Source organism: Schistocerca nitens, chromosome 3, assembly GCF_023898315.1.
Source record: "Schistocerca nitens isolate TAMUIC-IGC-003100 chromosome 3, iqSchNite1.1, whole genome shotgun sequence".
Taxonomy (NCBI): domain Eukaryota; kingdom Metazoa; phylum Arthropoda; class Insecta; order Orthoptera; family Acrididae; genus Schistocerca; species Schistocerca nitens.
The window spans coordinates 616,997,660-617,025,157 of NC_064616.1; the positions used below are offsets into that span (position 1 = coordinate 616,997,660).

Sequence of the window (27,498 nt, forward strand, 5' to 3'; positions counted from 1 at the left end):
TAGACATGAAGCCAACACCCACCACAGCAGAACAAGTTTATTTGCCAACTAGCTTCACAGATTATGAAGATTGAAAGAATGTACAATGAGACAAATGAAATTATTCCGATACTTAAGGGAGAAGAAAATATAATTCTGATCGACTGGAATTTGGTAATATGAGGAGGACAAGAAGAAAAAAATAGTAGGTGAAAATGAATTGAAGAAAAGGAATGAAAGAGGGAGCCATCTGGTAAAATTCTGCACACAAAATAATTTAATCATTTCCAACACTTGGTTTATAAATCATGAAACAAGATTGTATACATGGTCCTCCACATAAAATAAAAGTTATTTCCTCACTTTTACTGTCTTATAAATACCTAAGGGCATTCTTGTTAGACGACTGCTTCTATTCACTGGCAGAATTTTTAGACCACACAAAATACAGCAGACTTGAAGCAAGAAAATGCAAAACTGCCTACTGCTCCTAAAGCAATATCTAATCAAATTAATTTCTTGCACTATTACAATATATTTATTTTGATGTTACATGTATCTTTTGTGTGTGTGTGTGTGTGTGTGTGTGTGTGTGTGTGTGTGTGTGGGCGCGCGCACATGTGCACTTGCGTGCGTGCATGCGTACGTCTGCATGCGCATGTGCACCATGATGTTTGTATGTATGCTAGTGTGCATGCTCATCTGCAGATGACATCCCATAATCTGTGGATATTTACTGAATGAATAAAAAATGAAGAATGATAGAAAATAATTATAGAAAGGGAAGAGTATGTAGATGAAGCTGAGATAGGAGCTATGAAAATTCGAGAAGAATTTGACTGAGTGCTCAAAGGCCTAAATCAAAACAAGGCCCTTGGACAGACAACATTCCTTAAAAACTAATGATATCCTTGGGAGGACCAGCCATAACAAAATTATTCTATCTGGTGTGCAAGATGTATGAGATAGGCAAAATACCATCAGACTTTAAGAAGAATGTAATAATTCTAGTTCCAAAGAAACCAAGTGCTGACAGATGTGAATATTAGTGAACTATCGGTTGCAACATAAATTATTTATACAAGAATGGAAAAACTGGTAAAAGGTGAGCTTGGTGAAGAGCAGTTTGGATCCTGGAGAAATGTAAGAACATGTGAGGCAGTACTGACCCTATGACTTACCTTAGAAGATAGGTTAAGGAAAGGCAAAACCTATATTTATAGCTTTTTTAGATTTGGCAAAAGCTTTCAACAATTTGAGCTGAAATGCTTTCTTTGAAATTATGAATGAAGCAGGGGTAAAATACAAGGAGTGAAAGGTTATATGAAACTTGTACAGAAACCAGATGGCAATTATAAGAGTCAAGGGCATGAAAGGGGAGCAGTGGTTGAAATAGATGTGAGACAGGGTTGTAACCTATCCCTGATGTTATCAATCAGTACATAAAGCAAGTAGTAAAGGAAACCAAAGAAAAATCTGAGGGAAAAGAAAAACGACTGGAGGTTTGCCAGTGACATTGTATTTCTGTCAGAGACAACAAAGGACCTGGAAGGGCAATTGAATGGAATGGACATTGTCTGGAAAGGAGGATATAAGATGAACATTAAAAAAAGAAAAACTGGAGTAATAGAATGTTGTTGAATTACATCAGGCAGTGCTGTGGGAATTAGATTAGAAAACATGACACTAAAAGTAGTAGATGAGTTTTGCTACTTGGGCAGCAAAATAACTGATAACGATCAAAGGAGAGAGTATATCAAATGTAGGCTGACAATGGCAGGAAAACTGTTCCTGAAGAAGAGAAATTTGTTACCATTGAATCAAGACTTAAGTGTTAGAAGCCTTTTCTTAAGATACTGTTCTGGAGTGTAGACTTGTATGCAAGTGAAACATAGACAATGAATAGTTCAGACAATAAGCAAATAGAAGATTTTGAAACATGGTGCACCAGGAGAATCCTGAAAATTTGTTGGGTACATCATGTAACCAGTAAAGACATATTGAATAAAACTGGGGAAAAAGGAGTCTGTGACATAACTTCACTAAAAGAAAGGACTGGTTGTAGAGACAAATTAGAAGACATCAAGGGAGTGTCAATTTAGAGTTCGAGGCAAATGTGGGGGTGTAAAAATTCAAGAGGGAGACCAAGAGATGAATACTGCAGGCAGGGTCAGGTCTTTGGACTGAAGACCACCACAAAAGCAAACAACAATTAAGATTTGTAAATAGATTTGAAGGAATATGGAAAGTAGGAAATGTTTCAGAAGAGCAGAAGGTTGCCCTAATTCCCCAGTTGCATGCAAAGGTGATCAAAATACACTCCTGGAAATTGAAATAAGAACACCGTGAATTCATTGTCCCAGGAAGGGGAAACTTTATTGACACATTCCTGGGGTCAGATACATCACATGATCACACTGACAGAACCACAGGCACATAGACACAGGCAACAAAGCATGCACAATGTCGGCACTAGTACAGTGTATATCCACCTTTCGCAGCAATGCAGGCTGCTATTCTCCCATGGAGACGATCGTAGAGATGCTGGATGTAGTCCTGTGGAACGGCTTGCCATGCCATTTCCACCTGGCGCCTCAGTTGGACCAGCGTTCGTGCTGGACGTGCAGACCGCGTGAGACGACGCTTCATCCAGTCCCAAACATGCTCAATGGGGGACAGATCTGGAGATCTTGCTGGCCAGGGTAGTTGACTTACACCTTCTAGAGCACGTTGGGTGGCACGGGATACATGCGGACGTGCATTGTCCTGTTGGAACAGCAAGTTCCCTTGCCGGTCTAGGAATGGTAGAACGATGGGTTCGATGACGGTTTGGATGTACCGTGCACTATTCAGTGTCCCCTCGACGATCACCAGTGGTGTACGGCCAGTGTAGGAGATCGCTCCCCACACCATGATGCCGGGTGTTGGCCCTGTGTGCCTCGGTCGTATGCAGTCCTGATTGTGGCGCTCACCTGCACGGCGCCAAACACGCATACGACCATCATTGGCACCAAGGCAGAAGCGACTCTCATCGCTGAAGACGACACGTCTCCATTCGTCCCTCCATTCACGCCTGTCGCGACACCACTGGAGGCGGGCTGCACGATGTTGGGGCGTGAGCGGAAGACGGCCTAACGGTGTGCGGGACCGTAGCCCAGCTTCATGGAGACGGTTGCGAATGGTCCTCGCCGATACCCCAGGAGCAACAGTGTCCCTAATTTGCTGGGAAGTGGCGGTGCGGTCCCCTACGGCACTGCATAGGATCCTACGGTCTTGGCGTGCATCCGTGCGTCACTGCAGTCCGGTCCCAGGTCGACGGGCACGTGCACCTTCCGCCGACCACTGGCGACAACATCGATGTACTGTGGAGACCTCACGCCCCACGTGTTGAGCAATTCGGTGGTACTTCCACCCGGCCTCCCGCATGCCCACTACACGCCCTCGCTCAAAGTCCGTCAACTGCACATACGGTTCACGTCCACGCTGTCGCGGCATGCTACCAGTGTTAAAGACTGCGATGGAGCTCCGTATGCCACGGCAAACTGGCTGACACTGACGGCGGCGGTGCACAAATGCTGCGCAGCTAGCGCCATTCCTGGTGTGTCCGTTGTGCCGTGCGGGTGATCATTGCTTGTACAGCCCTCTCGCAGTGTCCGGAGCAAGTATGGTGGGTCTGACACACCGGTGTCAATGTGTTCTTTATTCCATTTCCAGGAGTGTATTTGTTGATATCTAAGGAAAATTTCTCCTACCATTTCCTATAACATGTTTTCAAAAATTCTGGCAAATAGGAATTAAAAAACTTAAAACAGACAATTAAATAAATATCAAGTGCAGATAGTTGGAAAGAGTACATTGAAGGCCACTATGAGAAAGAGGACTTGTCTGGTAATGTGACAGAAGAAGAAGCAGTAGTTGAGAGCAAAGACGTAGGGGATTCTATGTTAGAGTTAAAATTTAAAAGAGTTTTGGACACGTTAAGATCAAATAAGACAGAAGGGATGGATAACATTCCACCAGAATTCCTAAAATCGTCGGAGGAAGTGGCAACTGAATGACAGTTCAAGTTGGCATGTAGGATGTATGAGATTGGTGATGCACCATCAGACTTGCAAAAATGAGTAGCAGTTCTGACATTGTGGTTGATAGTGGAAGTAAGACTGAAGAACAATCTAGACACGTTCATAGGATATGTTGGCCTTGAAAAAGCATTTCACAATGAAAATGGTGCATGATGTTTTAAATTCTGAGAAAAATAGGGTTAAGATATAGATAAAGAAGGGTAATATATATTATGCATGAGAAACAAGAGGGAACAATAAGAGTGAGAGACCAGGAACAATGTGCTTGGATTGAAAAGGGAGTAAGACAGAAATATAGCCTTTTGCTCCTACCATTCAATCTATACATCAAAAAAAGGACAGAAATAAAGAAAGTTTCAGGATTGGAATTAAAATTCAAGATGAGAGGATATCAATCATGCAATTTGCTGGTGACATTGTTGTCTTCAGTGAATGTGAAGAAGAATTATTGGATCTGTTGAATGGAACAAACAGTCTAATGAATGGACTGAAAGTAAACCAGAAAAAGAAAAAAGTAATGAGAAGCAGCAGAAATGAGAGTAGTAAAGAACTTAACATCAAAATTGGTGACCAAAAAGTAGACAAAGTTATGGAATTCTACTACCTACGCACCAAAATAGCCCATGACAAATCAATCGAGGAGAACATAAAAATCAGAATAGCTCAGGCAAAGAGAGCCTTCCTGGCCAAGAGAAGTCTGCTAGTACCAAACATAGGCCTTGATTTGAGGAAGAAATTTCTGAGAATGTATGTTTGGAGTGCAGTATTGTAGACAGTGAAACATGGTTTGGGGGTAAAGTGGAACAGAAAAAAATCAGAGTGTTTGAGATGTAGTGCTGCAGAAGAAAGTTGAAAATTTGGCGTACTGATAAGGCAAGGAATGAGGAAGTTCTCGATAGAACTGGTGAAGAAATGAATATATGAAAAACACTGACAACAAGAAGGGACAAGGTGATAGGACATCTGTCAAGACATCAGAGACTAACTTCCATGCTACTAGAGGCAGCTGTAGAGGATAAAAACTGTAGGGGAAGACAGAGATTGGAATATGTCCAGCAAATAGTTGAGGCCATAGGTTGCAAGTGCTACTCTGAGATCAAAAGTTTGGCACAGGAGAGGAATTTGTGGCAGGCCACATCAACCAATCAAAATACTGATGACTCAAAGGGTAATAAAAGTTGATCCTGCTCAGAACAGATATTCAATTGCAAATTTATAACCCATCATAGACAACTGAATTCTGAAAATACAGTAGTAACATTTGTGGATTTCTAGAAGGCTCTGTGACACTGTTGACAGAGAAACCCTAAACAAAGTCATCTGAGAATTTGATCTTAAACCTAATTTGGCGAATCTAATCCGTAAAGTGCATCTTCATGTTTCCATGGCATAATAACTGCTCCATTAAATTTTGGTTGTGCAGTACACTACACACCTGAAATTTAATGGAGCTAATCCATGAAATTTTTACAGACTTAAAGTTCATGGTCAAATTCTCTAATTCATTTAAAATACATACAGGTACAATGCAGAACCAAAGAATGGTACACTTGCCTAATATTGTGTACTGCCCCTGTGAGCATGCAGAAGTGCCTCAACACGACATGGCATGGACTTGACTAATGTCTGAAGTAGTGCTGGAGGATATTGTCACCATGAATCCTGCAGGGCTGACCATAAATCTGTAAGAGTATGAGAGGGTGGAGATCTTGTCTGGGGAGTCTGGTGGTGAGTGGAAGTATTTAAGCTCAGAATAGTGTTCCTGGAGCCACACTGAAGCATTCTAGATGTGTGGGGTGCTGAATTATCCTGCTGGAATTGCCTAAGTTTGTCAGAATGCACAATTGACATAAATGGATGCAGGTGATCAAACAGGATTCTTACGTATGTGTCACCTGTCAGAATCTTATTCAGATATATCAGGGGTCCCATATCACTCCAACTGCACCCCCCCCCCCCCCACCCCCCCGCACCTTCCACTACAAAGCCTCCACCAGCTTGAACAGTCCCCTGTTGAAATGCAGAGTCAATGGACTCATGAGGTTGTCTTCGTACCTGCACATGTCCATCCACTCATTACAATTAGAAATGAGACTTTTCCTACCAGGCAACATGTTTCCAGTCATCAACAGTCCAATGTCAGTGTTGATGGGCCCAGGTGAGGTGTAAAGCTTTGTGTCATGCAGTCATCAAGGGTACACAAAAGGGCCTATGGCTCCGAAAGTCCATATCGATGATGTTTCATTGAATGGTCCACATGCTGACACTTATTGATGGCCCAGCATTGAAATCTGCAGCAATTTGCGGAAGGGTTGCACTTCTGTCACACTGAATGATTGTCTTCAGCTGTCACTGGCCCCCTACTTGTGGGATCTTTTTACAGCCACAGTGATGTCAGAGATTTAATGTTTTACTGTATTCCTGATATTCATGGTACACTCATGAAATGGTCGTATGGAAAATCCCCACTTCAGCGATACCTCGGAGATGCTGTGTCCCATAGCTTGTGTGCCAACTATAACACCATGTTCAAACTCACTTAAATCTTGATAACCTGCCATTGTAGCAGCAGTAACTTATGTAGCAACTGCGACAGGCACTTGTTGTCTTATATAGGCGTTGCCGAGTGCAGTGCCATATTCTGCCTGTTTACATATCTTTTTATTTGAATACACATATCTATACCAGTTTCTTTCATCCTTCAGTGTATAAGACAAGGTAATGGCTTTTCTCTGGTACATTAAACTGTTGTTGTTGTTGTTGTTGTTGTTGTTGTTGTTGTGGTCTTCAGTCCTGAGACTGGTTTGATGCAGCTCTCCTTGCTACTCTATCCTGTGCAAGCTTCTTCATCTCCCAGTACCTACTGCAACCTACATCCTTCTGAATCTGCTTAGTGTATTGATCTCTTGCTCTCCCTCTACGATTTTTACCCTCCACGCTGCCCTCCAATGCTAAATTTGTGATCCCTTGATGCCTCAAAACATGTCCTACCAACCGATCCCTTCTTCTAGTCAAGTTGAGCCACAAACTTCTCTTCTCCCCAATCCTATTCAATACCTCCTCATTAGTTACGTGATCTACCCACATTAAACTGTGAATAAGAAAAATATCACACCTATAAAACTGGGAAGAGAGGAACAATGAAATAAAATAAAGTGCAAAATACTTGCTGTGCTATTTGAAAAAGTGACAGATGCAAAAATATGTCAGTCTCTTGAAAAAGATAGCCACTTGGGCAGGTTTGTAAAACTTCCATGAAAAAAAAATTTACTAATATACAAAATTCACAAAAATTTCTATTAACAGGCAATGATAGGGTAAAAGGAATTAAAAATTCCAGTATCTAGGAGAGATTATTTGAGAAAATATATTAAAATAAAATCAGCCACAAACTGTAAAGAGCATATGGAATAATTAGAAACATTTATAATAAAAATTGGATGTTAAAGGAAAAAACTGCATCAAGTAAGCAAATGTAGAGCACCAAATTATAAACCAGACACACTAAAAGTATTAAACAAAAAGTTATGAGTAACATTCTAGATCCATCAAGAAGAACAAAAGCCTGGAAGCTAAGATGTGATTATGAATATAACAAAACAAAGAAATATAACAGAAAAGGCAACAAAGGATGATATTCTTTGTGCATTTATACAGAATGAGTGACAACAGGTTAATAAGACAGGTCTTCAAATATTCTGTAAAAAGAAGTAAACAGCAAGCTAGGTCCAAAAAGTTGGAAAAAATTTAGAAATACACAACATAAAAGAAGAGGAATGAGCAGAAGGAATTTTTTTCAAATATTCCAAGGAAGTAGGAGAAAAAACTAACAGTTTGCAAAGATAAAAGAATATTGGGAACATTGGCTGTTTTTCAAGGAGTCCCTCGAGGAGTGGGGGAGTGGCCATGTATGTAAAAAACAGTATTCCATTAGAGTCCACAGATGTATCACAGCACTGCACTGAACAGGTATTTGAATGTTGTGTAGGGGCAGTTGAATTTAGTGGAATTAACTTCCAGTTTTTGTTGTCTAAAGGACCCCTAACTCTGACTTCAGAGCATTTCTGCTCAAGCTAGAGAGGGTTCTTGATTCACTTTATAGGAAGTACCAGAAATTAGTTGTATTTGGTGACTTTAGTATTAATTTTTTTTTATGATGGTGCAAGAAAAAGGATGTTGGTAGATCTCCTACATTCATATGATCTGATGCACCCAGCTAGGGTTCAGGGGAACAGTAGCACAGCCATAGACAATATTTTTATTCATTCTTAATTACCGTTAGTAAAAGAGTGAATGGCATTTCAGACCATGATGCACAAATTTTAACACTAAAAGGCTTTTGTACTCAAACAAATGTCACATATAATTTCAAACTATGTAGGAAATTTAATTCAATGGCAATAGAGAGTTTTTTTAAACCTCGTCATGGAAAAAGAGTGGCGGGATGTTTATAGTGCCGACAACATAGATGAAAAATATAATGCTTTCCCTAACACATTTCTCATGCTCTTTGAGAGTTTATTTCCATTAGAACATTCTAAATGGGGTACTAGCAGTAAAAGGCAGCCTGGGTGGCTGACTAGTGGGATAAGGATATCATGTAGCACAAAGTGGGAATTATATCAAAATGTAAGAAGTAGTCACAATCAAGCTATGGTAGCCCATTACAAAAAGTACTGTAATGTGCTTAAAAATGTTATTAGGAAGGCAAAGAGTATGTGGTATGCAAACTCCTTACATTGAACTAATACAGCTGAAAATGGTAGATAGCCATTCATTTCCGATTGCATGGTAAATCTGATATTTTCATGAATGGAGCTAAAATATTCAAGGCACCATCAATTTGTCCTTGCTATGAGGCAAAAATATGAATACGTAATTGACATCCCTACAAAAAATTGTTGGTTTTGAAACTGCAGATTTATGCACCTTTTCTTCAGATATTCCATAAATAAATTAGCGATTATGGGGGAGGGAAGGCCACTGTAGGTGACACCATATCATGGGTGAGTGAGGGCTACCTATGGTGACACCATATCATGGGCAAGTGAGGGCTACCTATGGTGACACCATACCGATTATAAAATAAAAATTAAGTGGAGGTTAGTGCATATTTATATAATGCTGCTACATCTTCCTCATATTTGCTGCTAATCAATGACAAAGTGTAAAAATTATGTACTTTTATAAATAAGGAGGTGCCATCAATGCTAAAGCATTAATACATATGCAAAAGATGATGGAATATTGTACTTGTTGGAAAAATTTCATAAAAATGTAGGTTTGCCTTTATTCAATGTATCTTCTAAGTCAGTCAGTATTACCTCAGTGTTTCGCAACTATAAACTATTAAACTGATTTTTCAGTAATATTCACCCTTGTCAGCACTTGCTTATTACGGCCTTCTTGATGTCTGAGTTTATTTTGCCTGACTTAAATATCTTACATGTCTTACATCCCAGGTGGAATAGTTTTATAATGGCTGACTGTTCAAAGGATCTCTTTAATTTTAAGGGGATGTTGTGTGCTGCAGTTTTCTTCTATTGACTTCAGTCTTTCAGTGTTCTGTCAAATCTTTCCCACTGTATCACATCTCCCATCTCATCTTCACCCACTTCCTCTTTCCCTTTCCCTTTCTTTCTATATATTCCTTCCACTTTTCAGATTCCCCTCCTTTGTTTAGCACTGGCTAGTCATCTCAGCCCTTAATATTTATGCAGGTACTTCTCTTTTCTACAAAGGTCTATTTAACCTCCCTATCTGTGGCATGTGTGTTTTCCATAGTCACACATGATGCCCCAGCTTTCCATATTTCCTATTTTGCTTCCCTTTTTTCAGTGATACTCAATATCCCTTGTGTTATCCAAGGATTTCTACTGTGTCTTGTCATTTTACCTACTTGATCCTCTACTGTCTTCTCTGTTTCATCCCACAAAGAACCCATTCATCTTCTATTTTATTCCTTTCTCCTGTTTCAGTCAGTCTCTGCCTAACGTCCCTTTAAGACTTTCAACTGCCTCTAGTTCTTTCAATTTATCCAGGTTCCATTTCCTTAATTTCCCACCTCTTTGTAGTTTCTTAATTTTTAATCCACTGTTATGATCAATGAGTTATTGTAAGAGTTCATATCTTCCATAGAAATATTTAGCAGTTCAAAATCCAGTTCCAAAATCTCTGTTTTACTGTCGTGTAATCTATCTGACACCTAACATTGTTTCCAGGTCACTTCCACCTATACAGTCATCTTTACTTATATTTTAACTGGGTGTTAGCAATGATTTAATTGTGCTCTGTTGAAAATTCCATCAGTCAGTTTTTCTTTTATAACTTTTGTGCACTCCATGTTCTCCTAGTGTTCTTCATCCTCTTCATTATCCTACTATCAAATTCTAGTCCCTCACCACTATCACTCCATTAAAGTAATGATAATTTCCTTTAATCCATACATTCTTTAAATATCTTCATCAACTTGGTGTTATGGATGTATAAACTTGTTACTGTGTGTTGTGTATTGATTTTGTATGTATTACAGTTATTATATATTTTATTACTCATTATGAAGCATATTCTTGCTTTACCTCTGTACTGATCTGTACTTCACCAATTCTGACTGTATTTAATTTCAACTTATCCATTTCACTTTTTAAATTCCCTAACCTACCCAGTTAAGAGTTTTAACATTCTGTGCTTTGACCCACAGAAAACAAATTTTGTTTTTCCTGTTGATATAATCCTTCTGGGAAGTTCCCTCCCCAAGATCAGAATGGGGGAGTATTTTACATGTAGGGCATTCTATCTACAAAGATAACACCACTATTAAGCCAGAGTAGGATTTTGGAACATATACTGTATCTGCGCATTATGAAATACCCCAGACGAAATGATCTGTTAAGACACAGTCAATACAGAATCCGAAAATATTGTTCTTGTCAAACACAAATGGTATCTTTTTCACACAGGAAGTAATGAATACTATCAGCAGGGGATCTCAAGTTGATCCTGTATTTCTGTACTTTCAGAAGGCTTTTGACACTGTTCCTCAGAAGCAAATTCATATCAAATTGTGTGCCTAGAAGATATCAGATAGATTATATAATGGCAAGACAGAGATTTAGGAACCAGGTTTTAAATTGTAAGACTTTCCAGGGGCAGATGTGGACTCTGACCACAATCTATTGGTTATGAACTGTAGATTAAAACCGAAGAAACTGCAAAGAGGTGGGAATTTAAGGAGATGGGACCTGGATAAACTGAAAGAACCAGAGGTTGTACAGGCTTTCAGGGAGAGCATAAGAGAACAATTGGCAGGAATGGGGGAAAGAAATACAGTAGAAGAAGAATAGGTAGCTTTGAGGGATGAAATAGTGAAGGCAGCAGAGGATCAAATAGGTAAAAAGACGAGGGCTAGTAGAAACCCTTGGGTAACAGAAGAAATATTGAATTTAATTGATGAAAGGAGAAAATATAAAAATTCAGCGAATGAAGCAGCAAAAAGGAATACAAACGTCTCAAAAATGAGATCGACAGGAAGTGCAGAATGGCTAAGCAGGGATGGCTAGAGGACAAATGTAAGTATGTAGAGGCTTATCTCACTAGGGGTGAGACAGATACTGCCTACAGGAAAATTAAAGAGACCTTTGGAGAAAGGAGAACCACTTACATGAATATCAAGAGCTTTGATGGAAACCCAGTTCTAAGCAAAGAAGGGAAAGCAGAAAGGTGGAAGGAGTATATAGAGGGTCTGTACAAGGGCGATGTACTTGAAGACAATATTATGCAATTGGAAGAGGATGTAGATGAAGATGAAATGGGAGATATGATACTGCGTGAAGAGTTTGACAGAGCACTGAAATACCTGACTCGAAACAAGGCCCCCGGAGTAGACAACATTCCATTAGAACTACTGACAGCCTTGGGAGAGCCAGTCCTGACAAAACTCTACCATCTGGTGAGCAAGATGTATGAGACAGGCGAAATACCCTCAGACTTCAAGAAGAATATAATAATTCCAATCCCAAAGAAAGCAGGTGTTGACAGACGTGAAAATTACTGAACTATCAGTTTAATAAGTCACAGCTGCAAAATATTAACGCGAATTCTTTACAGACAAATGGAAAAACTGATAGAAGCCGACCTCGGGGAAGATCAGTTTGGATTCCGTAGAAATGTTGGAACATGTGAGGCAATACTGACCCTACGACTTATCTTAGAGGAAAGATTAAGGAAAGGCAAACCTATGTTTCTAGCATTTGTAGACTTGGGGAAAGCTTTTGACAATGTTGATTGGAATACTCTCTTTCAAATTCTGAAGGTGGCAGGGATAAAATACAGGGAGCGAAAGGCTATTTACAATTTGTACAGAAAGTAGATGGCAGTTATAAGAGTTGAGGGGCATGAAAGGGAAGCAGTGTTTGGGAAGGGAGTGAGACAGGGTTGTAGCCTATCCCCGATGTTATTCAATCTGTATATTGAGCAAGCAGTAAAGGAAACAAAAGAAAAGTTCGGAGTAGGTATTAAAATCCATGGAGAAGAAATAAAAACTTTGAGGTTCGCCAATGACATTGTAATTCTGTCAGAGACAGCAAAGGACTTTGAAGAGCAGCTGAACGGAATGGACAGTATCTTGAAAGGAGGGTATAAGATGAACATCAACAAAAGCAAAACGAGGATAATGGAATGTAGTTGAATTAAGTCGGGTGATACTGAGGGAATTAGATTAGGAAATGAGACACTTAAAGTAGTAAAGGAGTTTTGCTATTTGTGGAGCAAAATAACTGATGATGGTTGAAGTAGAGAGGATATAAAATGTAGACTGGCAATGGCAAGGAAAGCGTTTCTGAAGAAGAAAAATTTGTTAACATAGAGTATAGATTTAAATGTCAGGAAGTTGTTTCTGAAAGTATTTGTATGGAATGTGGCCTTGTATGGAAGTGAAACGTGGACGATAAATAGTTTAGACAAGAAGAGAATAGAAGCTTTCTAAATGTGGTGCTACAGAAGAATGCTGAAGATTAGATGGGTAGATCACATAACTAACGAGGAGGTATTGAATAGTATTGGGGAGAAGAGGAGTTTGTGGCACAACTTGACTAGAAGAAGGGATCGGTTGGTAGGACATGTTCTGAGATATCGAGGGATCACCAATTTAGTATTGGAGGGCAGCGTTGAGGGTAAAAATCGAAGAAGGAGACCAAGAGATGAATACACTAAGCAGATTCAGAAGTATGTAGGCTGCAGTAGGTACTGGGAGATGAAGAAGCTTGCACAGGATAGAGTAGCAAGGAGAGCTGCATCAAACCAGTCTCAGGACTGAAGACCACAACAACAACAACAACAACAACAACAACAACAATGGAGTATTGTCTCAGTTGTGTGACTGGATTTGAGATTTCACGTCAAAAATGTCATAGTTTGTAATAATTGATGGGAAGTCAACTAGCAAAACTCAAATGATATCAGGGGTTCTCCAGGAAGTGTTATAGGACCTCTGCTGTTCTTAATCTATGCAAACAACTTAGGAGACAATCTGTGCAGCCCCCTCAGACTGTGTGTAGATGATGCTGTCATTTATCATGTAATAAAGTTACCAGAAGATCAAAATAAATTGTAAAATGATTTAGACATGATATTTGCATGGTTCAAAAAGTGGCAGTTGACCTTAAACTATAAAAAGTCTAAGGTCCTCAACATAAGCTCTAAAAAATTTCATTAAATATTAATTATACTACAAAAACATGAATTTAAAGGTTGTAGATTCAACTAAATACACATGTATTAGAAAATGTTATAAGAAAAGTCAACCACAGACTGTGTTTTATTGGCAGAGCACTTATAAGATGCAACAAGTTAACTAAAGAGACAGCCTGAGCTACAGTTGTCTGTCCTCCTCTGGAGTATTGCTACATGGTGTGGCGTACATACCAGGTGTAATTAATGGAGGACATTGAAAATTTTCAGAGAAGTGTAACTCATTTTATATTATCATGAAATAGTGGTGAGGGTCTCATGGATATGATGAACAAGTTGGGGTAGCAATCATTAAAACAACAGCGTTCTTTGTTGTAGTGATATCTTTTTAAGAAATTTCAGTTACAAATTTTCTCACCAAAATGCCAAAATAATATGTTGGCTCCCCCTACATAGGGACAAATTACCAGTGTAATAAGATAAGAGAAATCAGAGTTCAGATGGAATGTTAATTTTCCCCTTGAACTATTCAATGGTGGAATAATCAAGATATACTCTGAAAGTAGTGCTAAGAACCCTCTGCCAAACATTTAAGAGTGATTTGCAGAGTAATCATGTAGATGTAGATACAGCAGAGCTGCACGTGCTCAGGAAATATAATGGTTGTATTTCCTCCTTGCTTTCAAATGTTTGCAGTACCAATATAGCAAGGTCATATTAGCCAATATTACTATGCCAAATCAATAAATCATCCAGATTGTTATCTATGACACCATCCATTCTTTTCAAACATTGATTATCAAATAAGAAATATGTAAAGTAGGCACGTGTTTAGGCAGTGCTACAATGTTTTCCTCAAACCTGCCGTTAATAAGCTCTAAAGGTATCTGTGAAACACTTTTGTACTTGATGATACAATGTCAAAGTTAACCCAAAGATCCAATGGTTCAATTAATCCTCTGAATTCTGAGTATAATGGTCACATTTGCCTACAAGAGGGCATAATAGTTATGTCAGCTATTCAGCCAAAAGAAGGTAGAAACTTAGGACCCATCCTTCATCTCCAGCAGGCCACAGAGTCTTTGGCGTACCACAGCCTGTTGGCACAAACCCCTGATGACGTTACCTGGCATACAGCTCATCTTGAGGAGGCCTAGAGTTTTCTCTGAATCCTATGAGCCAAATTGTCTCTTAGCTTCCAGTATTCAGGGTCATTGAGCAATGTATCTATCTTTCTATTATACTCAATTCATGAGATGAGGACAATGGTGTTTCCCTTGTCAGCAGGTATAATGATGACGTCTTTGTCTGCTCTCACAACTCAGTGCCTTCATTCTAGCTGAAGTAATATTAAACTTCATCAGCAGGACCCAGATTAAAGTATGGGAGGTGGCTTGCCTAATGTCCTCTGCACATCACCAGAAAGTTTCCAGATAACCCTTCTATTCCAGAAATCATACCTAGCATGGGGAATTCCAAAGTACAAACTTTTTTTGAGTACCAAAACCACTGCATCATTCAAGATCTTGTCCATGAGGTTAAACATGGTGCATCTTTATGGGGGTATTTTCCTGCACTTGTGCTTCAAGTTGGGAGTACTTTGTCATTCTGTGAATGTTTGTTTGTTGTTTTTTCCCAGTCAGCTAGTGCCCAGTCAGTGCCATCTCTTCAGTCTCAGGATACAGCTGAAAGGTTCAGTGAGATTTCCAGATGTAGTGGTAGTATTTCATGGACACCATGCACAATTACCATCACATATAACTAACACTCTCCCTCAAAAGTGCTGCACTTATCCGGCACATAACAGAATGTTAGAGGGAAAGAAAATAATATATTAAATATAATTACTGCAATTATAAACTGAGTTCTAACTGATATGCTATAATTTGTTCTGACCATTTTCATACAATAGTTTACTCTATAGTAATGCAGGAAACTGGGTAAAAACCTCAACTAAAATTAACTGAAGAATGAGGCCAGAGCTATTATGAAAGATAGTTATAATCAAACTCCCTTGAATTATCCCTCTGTAAGTGAAAAGTGAGTTACTATACAAACAGGAGCCATGTTAATACTGGTAATGGCATGATATGGAAATGCCATGTAGCTATGGCCTCCCGTTGGGTAGACTGTTTGCCTGGTGCAAGTCTTTCGAGTTGATGCCACTTCGGCAAATTGCGTGTCAATGGGAATGAAATGATTATGATAAGGACAACACCCAGTCCTTGAGTGGAGAAAATCTCCGGCCCAGCCGGGAATCAAACCCGGGCCATTATGTATGACATTCTGTCGCACTGACCACTCAGCTATGGCTTGATAAAGAGAAATAATTCATAATTCCACAGAATATTGATTAATATGTGTTTCTATGTCATATAGTATTTCTGGTTTTATGAATGTTTTGTCAGTTATACAGCAAGTTGTGTTCAATAAGACTCATGTAAGTATTCAGGGCACTCTAAAATCATGGAATAGAATACTGTAAAATGGCATAAAAATCTCTATCTACAGGGCTGTAAACACTTTCACCATATGTCTTCTGATTGGTATATGTGCAGGCGCTTCCTTACAAACCCTTTTTCAGATATTCAGAATTTTTTAAGCATCTTCCAAACAGTGGATTGCAGAGGGCTCAGCTACTATAATACTACATTTGCACTGTTTGTGAGTCAACAGTTGTACTTATGGTTGCCTACAAAGCAATGTGACTTTGTTAACCACTTCTGGGGTGAAGTCAGTCACCCCCGTGCGGGATTAGCCGAGTGGTCTAAGGCACTGCAGTCATGGACTGTGAGGCTAGTACCGCTGGAGGTTCGAGTCCTCCCTCGGGCATGGGTGTGTGTGTTTATTCTTAGGATAATTTAGGTTAAGTAGTGTGTAAGCTTAGGGACTGATGACCTTAGCAGATAAGTCCCATAGGATTTCACACACATTTGAACATTTTTGAGTCAGTCACCACTGTTTTCCTGAGGAGATTGTCAGCTCTCCATTTTCTTCTTCAAACTTCTTCTTGAGATTTTGCTAAACAGGTTCTCCTGTCAAATGAATTTTTGAAAGCACAACTACTGCATTGTTGTTATCTTGATAAAAGAGCCTCATCCATAATTCCCAACTATTATTGTCCAAGACAATGTTAACTTTTCAGCAACTACACATTTGATGATCAGTTGTGCTATTAGCATCTGTGATCAATACTGGCTGGAACACCATGGTGCAGTGTTGAAGCAATAGAAGCAATGGAGCAAGAAAATCATTTATTACATGATCTGATATTATTCTTACCGAGTTTGCTACCAGTACCATAAATAATATTCTGTCTAGTATGGTTTAATTTGGGAAAGTTAAATACCATACCCTGTAAACATTTTTCAGTAAACTGACAAATGGTACATTGGCTAGTTACACTGCAATTCCTTGGACCTGAAGTGTGAAGACATACAGATGTGAGTTAGTAATTCCTACCCACTGCCTTTTACACATTACAACCATAGAAATTCTTCTATAGAATAGAAGGAGTTGTCAAGGAGAAACTTTCTCAGTTTGTCATCAAATTTTACTTTGCTGTCTGTCAGACATTTTGTATCACTGGGTAAATGATCAAAAATTTTTGTTGCAGCATTGTGCACCCCCTTTCTTGCTAAAGACAAGCTTAACATGGAGCAATGAATGTCATTTTTCCTTCTGGTGTTGTAATTATGTTCCTCATTTTTCCTCTTGAACTGTAGTGGATTATTTACAACAAACTTCATGACAGAATAAATATACTGAGAAGCAATAGTCAGAATGCCCAACTCCTTAAACAGATGTCTACAAGATGATCATGTGTGAGCACCACATATTATTCTCATGGCACGTTTCTGCGCTATGAAGACTTACTTTCTTAAAGATGAGTTGACCCAGAACAGTATTCCATATGGCATTATCAAATGAAAATATGAAAATATGAAAAATATGTCAACTTCCTGATTTGCCTCTCCCCATGATTTGCAATGATTCTAAGTCCAAATGTGGCTGAACTATGTTGTTTTAGGAGTTCCCAAATGTGTTTTTTCCAATTTGAATTCTCTTCAATATGGTCCCATAAGAATTTTATAGTTTCCACTCTTATTTACTATTTCCTCACCATGTCTTACAATTATCACTAGTGTAGCACCTGTAAATGTGCAGAACTGAATATGTTAGGTCTTTTTAAAATTGAGGCTGAGACCATTTGCAGAAAACCAGTCAATGATACTTTTAAGAACTTTGTTTACCATTTCTTCTGTTTCTGTATGTATACTTGAACCGATTACAATACTAGCATCATCTACAAAAAGAACTAATTCTACTTGTTGTATACTAGACAGAAGACTGTTTACATATACAACAAATAGTAGTGGACCTGAGACTGAACCTTGCGTAAACCCATACATGATTTCTCCCTTGTCAGAATTATGTCCCTGGACTACACTGCGTGCCGGCCGAAGTGGCCGTGCAGTTAAAGGCGCTGCAGTCTGGAACCGCAAGACCGCTACGGTCGCAGGTTCGAATCCTGCCTCGGGCATGGATGTTTGTGATGTCCTTAGGTTAGTTAGGTTTAACTAGTTCTAAGTTCTAGGGGACTAATGACCTCAGCAGTTGAGTCCCATAGTGCTCAGAGCCATTTGAACCATTTTTTTGACTACACTGCTTAAATTACTAAGTACAACTTACTGCATTCTTGTGCTTAGATGTCACATCATCTATTGATTGGCTGTAACATCAATCCTCTAAAATGTTAATTTGCCTAGGAGAATACTGTGATTCGCACAGTCAAATGCCTTAGAGAGGTAGCAGGAAATACCAATTGGTTCAAATGGCTCTGAGCACTATGTGACTTCTGAGGTCACCAGTCCCCTAGAACTTAGAACTACTTAAACCTAATTAACCTAAGGACATCACACATGCCCAAGACAGGATTCGAACCTGCGATTGTAGCGACCAGTTGGTGCTATTTTATTATTTACTGCTTGTAAAATCTGGTGAGTGGATGTGTAAATGGCATTCTCAGCAGAGAAACTCTTTGAAAACTCAAACTGTGATTTGCTAAGGATACTATTGTTGCTAAGGTGAGATAGTATTCTAGAATATATCACCTTCTCAAAAAATTAGGAGAATGGTGTAAGCAGTGAAATGGGTCATTGATTATTGACATATCTCCTATCACCTTTCTTAAAGAGGGGTTTAGCAAAGGCATATTTCAGTCTCTCTGGAAAAATGCATTGAGTTAATGATGCATTAAGTATTTCAGGTAAAACTGAGCTTATTATATGGGAATAAATATTAATACTCTATTGGAAACAACACCAAAACCAGATGAGCTCTTATTTTTGAGAGAATGTGTAAGTTTCTTAATTTCAGAAGGAAAAATTGGTGATACAATCATATAATTGAATTTTATGACAGTAACATTTTTGGCATACTTCTGTGGACCATGGCATGTGTCTTGTGATCTAAGGATAGTTGATGATGGCCAAAACTGGTAATTGTGGATTGAAATTTTTGTGATTGTGCTCGACAATCAGGCATCTAAATGGGTATTCAGAATAGTCTGCCTCATTTAGATGCAAAAAATGATACCCTATGAGATTTCATGTCCACTCGGATACAAGAATTGGGGTATATGCATATGTGGCACTTGATTTCCAATAGAAACTGACCATAATCTATAAAGGTGAATCAAACTATTTCTTCTTTTTCTCTTAAAAAGACTTTTAATAGAATTTTCTGCTAATTGTGTACATGGAAATAGATGTAAAGCTATCCAAGGTTTTCCCTTGTCGCTCCTCTAATTTCAGTTTCATAAAAGCAACTCAGCTGAGACATGCGTGTTTCTCTGCCTTCTTTCCCTTGTTTTGTTGGTGTTTGGCAGTCTTCTTGTCTTACATTGTTACACAAAAGCAAAGTGATGGAGATCAGAATGTTAGTTTGAGACAAGAAAACTTACCAAACATATTCATGACTTGATACTAGTACATAGTGCTGGTATCTTACCACCCATGCAGAAAGTCATTACAATAATTTCTTAGGTGATGATCAAGTATTTTACATCACTAACATTGTTCGTGTATTACCAACAGTTACATACTTCACCTCATTTAAATGCCAAAAAATTATCACAAACAGTAGCCTCAAAATTTTGCTTGACTTTCATCTTTCACATGTTAAGTTTGATTATAATTCAATGTTCAAAATAAACACTTGATGTTCACATATTGTGATTACATCTAATAAACCATGTAAATGCAAGCTGTTTGCTTTACTCATTCAATAAATTTCTGCAGTTGTTTCATATTTCATTTGTCAGTTAATGTTATGGTGGCCTCCTCAAAATGCAGAAAATTTTGTTCATAAATACATTCATTTTGACAGTTAATGAGTTTCTGCAGACATTTCAACTCATGAAAATTACATTTTTCAACATATATTTTACAACCTAACTAGTTTTGTATGGGAACCTATTATGAGATAATCATGTGCATTCATTGAGAATGTTAGAATGTACTTATTGCATAAATGTTCCAATATTCATTCTTGCAAATTCAAATAAGCAATGAATTAATACATAGAAGATATGAGTATTGGAAGTGATCCACAAAACTACCATCCAATATCACCGACATCCAACTATTGTAGGAACTTGTAACAATATACTGAGCTCAAACATAATGTGGTATCTTATACAGAATGATGTCACTCAAATCAACCAGCATGGATTCTGAAAACACTGGTTAAACAAAATTCAACTCGCACTTCTCTTGCATGACGTCCTGAAAGCCGTGGTTCAGGTCAGTCAGGCAGATGCAAGTGTGAGGTCAGTTTCTGCTGTAATGCACTACCAATTTCAACTGCCCCTAAGCACTCTCATTCTGATTCATCTCAGCAGATACCACAGGCCATTCCACTTGGTTAATTCTTATTCCTGGAAGGTGTTACAATGTTCATGTGATGTGCTCATGTATTATCATCTTGCAAGATGAATCCATCACTGAAATGCTGACTGTAGTGTTAGACAGTTTGTTTGAGGGTCCTCCTCCAATGCTGCACAGCCATCAAACTCCTCATGATAGCAATGAGAGGTTTTCAACATCTGTGCATGATACTAATCCAAAACATGACTGACTCACCTCATATTAAACCACTGGAAATGCGTATCAGAGGAATGCATTGTGGTAGTAGTAGTATTGTCCATTCATTTACCAATTTTACAAGGATGTAGGACATGTCACCTCCAAACTCTTGTATGATGATCATCCAGCAGATTTTCAATGTTTTGTGCCTCACAATACCATGTGAATGTTCAAATGATTCACTGTGATATATACTGATTTGGCAGATTACTCTCCTTGTTGATAACCTCTCTTGCTGTAAACTGAAATCACATGTATGGTTGGCACTCAAAATGAAGATCTGACAAGGGAACATTCTCAGGTGTCAATAAATGATCTTGATGAAACTTGGTGGGTGTGTAGAGGTGGCAAAATAATGTAATACATATTTTTTGTTAGTGCCCAGTTTCACTTTTAAGGTGTAAAACACAGCCAAATAGGTACTCTGGCATTTTAGGTTTAGAGGGAATATCTTTGAAATGATGATATATAAAAAATGTTTCCCACATACAAGTTCATATGAAATTAATGTTCTTAAAAACTGTATAATCAACTTTTTTAATAATCTGAAATTTTGCAAAATACCCCATTGATATTAATTAATTTGGAAAAATGAAAACTTTTGTTACAACATAAATTAAAGCAGCTTTCAAGCGACACACATTTTCTGAAATATCATTTGTTGAAAATAAGCTGTACACAATGTGCTGTAAGAGTATTTTCAACATTCCTAACTAAAATACCTAAACACTTATTACTATTGTAATTATTTATTTTACGTATATTCAATTCATGATTTACATTCATGGTTCTTTTTGTATTTTAGCTTATCATTTCACACACATGTATCTTGTTAATTGAAAATAATAAGTAACTTACTATTATAATAGAGAATAATTACAATAATGATAATCTGCAAGAAAACATTTAAAACATAACGTTTTGTACACCAGGTATATAAAATGAATGAAATTTCTTCAGATAATGTACACAACGAAGAAGCCAATTTGAAACAAAATTCAGTAAGATATCAAATTGACTTGGGTGATTCTCTAAATATCCTGATTTGTATGAAGCATATTTCAGTGCATTAGTAAGCCCCAGTGAAGAAGTCGAAGAGAAATTATTATGTACTGGTGACCGCAACTTGATTGTATTGTTTCTTAAGTGGAGACTGACATCATAATCATTCAACAAAACTAGATCTGAAGACCTGTCACAAGGTTCTTCCAAGGTCAAAAGCCGTATGAGTTCCACAGCTGAACTTGTGCCCCATTGAGCCCTTTGGGTCACCAGATATTTCTTGTCCGTGGGTACAATGCTGAAAACAGTTTTATCACACTGATAACCTGAATTTCATAGTTTTAAAACAAAATTACTGGTGAGTTTGGGCCCAGAATTTGAGAATCTCACTTTGAAGCCACAAACATTGATGTGACAGCATCAGAATCTGGTAAACAAATGGTTTGATCAGGTTAAAATATATTTGAAATGTGATTCCTTTCCTAGTGAGGGTGAATTACCTATGTTGTTACTAGATTCTTATGGTGGTGAATATGAAAGAACTATTTAGAGCATCATACCTGAAGACAAGGAACATGTTCAACTGGTGATCCGAAAGGATCAACAACATAGGTACCGCCATGGGAAGTATACAGCTTTTGATGTTGGAAGAACTTTGCAAGAGGACTTTCAGATCTAGTTCTGCTGAATGATTTTAATTTCAATCTCCACCAGAGAAACAATACACTGAAGCTGCAGTGATGAGTATGTAATCAATTCTCTTCACTGAGGCTTACCAATGTACTGAAATATGCCTGATACAAATCAGTATATTTAGAGGATCACCTATGACAGTTCGAAAGCCTGCTTAATTTTTTTTTTATATTGGCTTCTCCATTGTGCATATTATGTGAGAAATTTTGTTCGTTTTTTGTAGATGGTGTAACAAAATTTTATGTTTTAAGCATTTCTTTACAGATTATCATTATTTTAATTATTTTCTATCATAAAAATGAGTTACTTATTATCTTCATTTAACAAAATATGCATATGTGAAAAGGTAAACAAAAAAGCCATGAATCTAAACATAAAATAACAATTAAACACAAAACAAAGATAAGTAAAATAAATAATTAGAATAGTAATGAATGTTTAGATATTTTAATTAGGTATATTTAAAATACTCTGACAGCGCATTATGTACAACTTATTTTCCAAAAATGATATATCAGAAACCAGCTTTATTACACAGGGATGTATGTGGATTGAAAGCTTCTTTAATGTACATTGTAACAGAAGTCTTCATTTTTCAAAATGGTGGTGGGGTATTTTGCAAAATTTCAAATTATTACAAAAGTTTATTATACAGTTTTCAAGAACATTAATTACATGTCAACTTTTATATGAAAAATATTTTTATATATTATCATTTCGAAGATATTCCCCTCCAAATGCCAAATTACTTTTTGGGGTGTGTTTTGTCCCTTAAGAGTGAAACTCTGCACAAACAAGAAAATATGTATTGCACTACTTTGCCCTTTCTACAACACCCACCAAGTTCCATCAAGATCGTTTATTGACACTTGTGAATGTTCCCTTGGGAGGTATGCTGGAAGACAAAACAGTGTTCAAGATTGGAGACACAGTACACTCAACTGAAGTGCACTGAGAATGCATATTTAGTTTTAGCTCAATTACACAGAATGGTTGGAAGTGGCAATTTCCTGTGGGCGAAATGGTAGTGAGAAACAGAACACCAATCAAAAAAATAAAAACTGTGCAAGGCATGAGGATGGTGCCAAATGATTTCTTGAGCAATTTATTATATAAATAATCAGACTCATTTTTCCTTGAAATTATCTGATTTGCTGCATAACAAGATGATGGCTACATAGATGTCTAGGAGAATGACCATTAAAACCTCCAAAGTTTTAAATTTTAGTTGACATGAATCCCTCAAATATGAAGTAAATATGTTCCCATTACTTTTTTAATATGCTTCAGTATGTGCATTAAATTACTGGAACTCTACATCAGTACCCACATCTATACTCTGCAACCCACTGTGAAGTGGGTACTTTATATTGCAATAGTTATTAAGGCTTCTTCACATTCCATTTGTGTATAGAGTGACCACGTAATTGCCTCTCTACATTTTGTAGTAAGTCCAATCTTGTCTTTGTGATACATCATGGGTTGCTGTATATTCCAAGATTCCTCATATGGCTGGCTCTTGAAACTTTGTTTGTAGCTTTCATGAGATAGTCTGTGTCTCTCTTCAAGCATCTGCCTGTTAAATTTTTTCAGCTTCTTGGTGAAAATCTTCCATAGGTGGAACAAACATGTTACCATTTGTGGTACTCTGTTTTGTGCAAATCCCATATCCCCTATTAGTCCTATTTGTTACACGTTACACATGCATGACCAGTATTTCAGGATGGGCAGCATAAGTGTTTTGCAAGCAATCTCCTTTGAAGACTTTTTGTATTTTCCTTGTATCCTACCAATTAATCAAAGTCTGCCACCTGCGGAACCTACAACTGAGCGTATGTGATCATTCCATTTCATGTCCCTACAGATTGTTGCACCTAGGCATTTGTATGAGCTGTCTGATTCCTGCTGCGATTCATTGATATTGTAATCATAGGGTACTACATTGATTTCCTCAAAAAGAAATGCAATATTTCATAACTAACTCAAACAACCATGAGAGGCTATTTTCCATAAATCCAAATCCATGTCATAGGATAATATTAATACTGCAAATAAAACTACATAATTTACTTGCTAGCTACTGATTGTGCATATTCCAGCTCAAATTCATATTGATATTTAAAGCAAGAAATTAACATACTCCACTTCTGTTATGTATTTGTTAGTTAAGGACTTATTTCAGTTTTTTTGGGATTTTGACTGTTTGATACCAAGCATAGTGATGCAGTGGTAAGACACAGGATTTACATACAGAAAAATGGTGGTGCATGCAGGATTAAATTTTGTTTGGGATGTTTCCTCTGAAAAGGGTGTGACCAACTCCTTTCCCCAATCGAGGCTTGTTCCTCATCACTAGTGGCTTTGTCATAAGTGGGGCAGTATACCGTAATCTTCCTTAGTTCACTGATTGGTACTGAAATGTACCATAAAGTTTTCTGAAATGTACAGAGTCAAGTCAGCTGGCTGGATCCATTTTCTAAGCTATCAAGTGTATAATCATGCAGTCAAAAAAAATTCTGCTGCTTTATTTTCAGTTATCACAGTTACGTATCATTTGCAGACAAGAGTCACATGGAATTTAAAGTGATAGACAAATGGCTAAGATAGAACAGAACAATACCAGGTGCTAAATGTAATGCTGGCTGAAAGAGCCAATTAAAAGTTTATCTTCTGGAAGTTAGTTTATTAAAAATATTTTCAGTATTAGTTATTGCATTAAATGTAGGCAGTATGTCACTTTTCTCCATTGATGTTTCATCATTCAACCCGTATTTCCAATTTGCACCAAAGTATTTCATTACCATGTCATTTTGACATACAGTATGTTTCATAAAGATGTTTTAAAAAGAAGTTGATCATAAAAAAAAGTTGTACCATTACAGAGCAAAACTTATGCCCAAGGACACACTAAGCTATTCCAAGGAAAACAAGATGATGAACTGATAATCCACAGTTGCTGGGGGTGAACAGGGAAAGGTTTTGGGTGATCTCCCTCACTGTTAACACAATCTCTTTTACATATGTTTGTGCAAATTCATAATTTCAACACTGTATTTAATTAAACCAAAAATAACTAGTGAAGAGTGGCCACAAGTAACCACCATAAGAAAGTATCTGACAGCAGATTCTTCTCTTCATCTCCATAGGCACTCAGAGGAGACTGAGTAAATGTAAACTAAGTGTATATTATCTGTAAATGTTTAAATCATTTAACAAAAAACAATAATCTAAGAGCTGTAAGATACGCATTCTAATACATTATGTCAGAGTAAGATTTATTTTCATTAGTTGCATATGGAAACTGATTGCATTTGTAAATAAATTATGTACATATGGCCTGTAACTTAATAGAACATTATAACAAACATTCTGCATGGTATACATGCTTATCAAAAGTGAAATGATATCTTCCATGCTTTTTTTTTTACTATTATAACTAGTTACAACATGTTCAGTACCTACTGAGAAACAGATTTATAAAAGAATGGATTAATTTAGTGGTACATTTATTTCATGTATTTAAAAGTTAATTTTATGAGAAAAGCAACCCTGCATTCTGAGTTATTGTGATATTTTAAAGTTTTATTTCATTGCTTTATTTCAGATGAGGCTGCATCCTCCAGGGATGGAAAAAGCAGAACCATACAAAATAAGAGGAAAAATCCTCAAGAAACCTTGAAAAATTGCATCTTTCCTTTTGAATTAATTTATTTACTGTGAATGACTGGACTCTGTGATTCTGTGGCTTTCCTTTACAAAGAACAGGAGGCTAACAAAAGTACTGAAATACTACTTATTTATGACCTTTACTGGTTCTGTGATGATTATAATATAAAAGTGACAGTAACAAATTGATAGGTGGGTGAATAGGGATTCATGTTACATATTTTGTTCAGTTTTGTTCCTCAAACTGATCTGATCCCTTTATATAAAATACTTTGTTACATCTAATATTAATCATGATAATATTGCTATTAAAATTACTAGAAGAAGTCTGATTTAATACTGTTGCTTTTTTCACATTTTCAGAGATATGTACAAGTTTATGTTGTGAAGTAACACTATTGCACATGAGAGATTTATCCTCACAGCTCTAAAAATACATGGTGACTGAAACACTAGAGATTTTGTCTAATGTTTATTAAAATGTTGTATACTTTTGCTTGCCATTATTTGTTAATAAAATACAGTCATATTTTTAAAAGACCATTTTTATATCTAATGTACAGAGAAGCTATTTTCATTCAAAAAAATGATGATAATAATAAAGGCATTTGAACATAACATACATATCACTTGTATGAAACACTTGGGCATAAAGATAAAAATATGCCTTCTTCACACAATAACATGGTGTTTAATCTTCTGTCAGCTGTGAAATCAGTTTGAAGTACAATTTTTGTTTTGTAAGTACACCGGCAGTACTGTTTACATATGAATATGATTTTAATTGAATGTATACTCTACAGTGGTTACACATTAGCTATGTGACTGTTGTGTGTTATTACAGCTAATAGGACTATGGCAACTTTCATTTATGTACATTTTAGATAATACATGTCACAGTGATGCCTGAAATAATATTTTCTGATTAGTACCCTTTACCAACTGCAGCTTTTCTCATCACCTGGGAAATGGTTGAACCAGTCAAGTGTCAAAACTTTGAGACTTATAATGCAGACTCAGATGTCACTGCTTTCAAATGGCTCTGAGCACTATGGGACTCAACTGCTGAGGTCACTAGTCCCCTAGAACTTAGAACTAGTTAAACCTAACTAACCTAAGGACATCACAAACATCCATGCCCGAGGCAGGATTCGAACCTGCGACCGTAGCGGTCTTGCGGTTCCAGACTGCAGCGCCTTTAACCGCACGGCCACTTCGGCCGGCTCACTGCTTTCAGTGAA

General features: G+C 37.4%; 1 protein-coding gene across 1 annotated transcript in view; it reads left to right on the plus strand.

The window, feature by feature from the left end:
• LOC126248552 (uncharacterized) overlaps window positions 1-26,875 on the plus strand; it is a 106,319-nt gene extending 79,444 nt beyond the window's left edge. Inside the window, exon 4 of the mRNA XM_049949628.1 lies at window positions 26,196-26,875. Within this exon, the coding sequence (XP_049805585.1) occupies window positions 26,196-26,270 (75 nt within the window). The 3' untranslated portion in view covers window positions 26,271-26,875. The remainder of the gene's footprint in view (window positions 1-26,195) is intronic.
• Window positions 26,876-27,498: the final 623 nt, after the last annotated feature.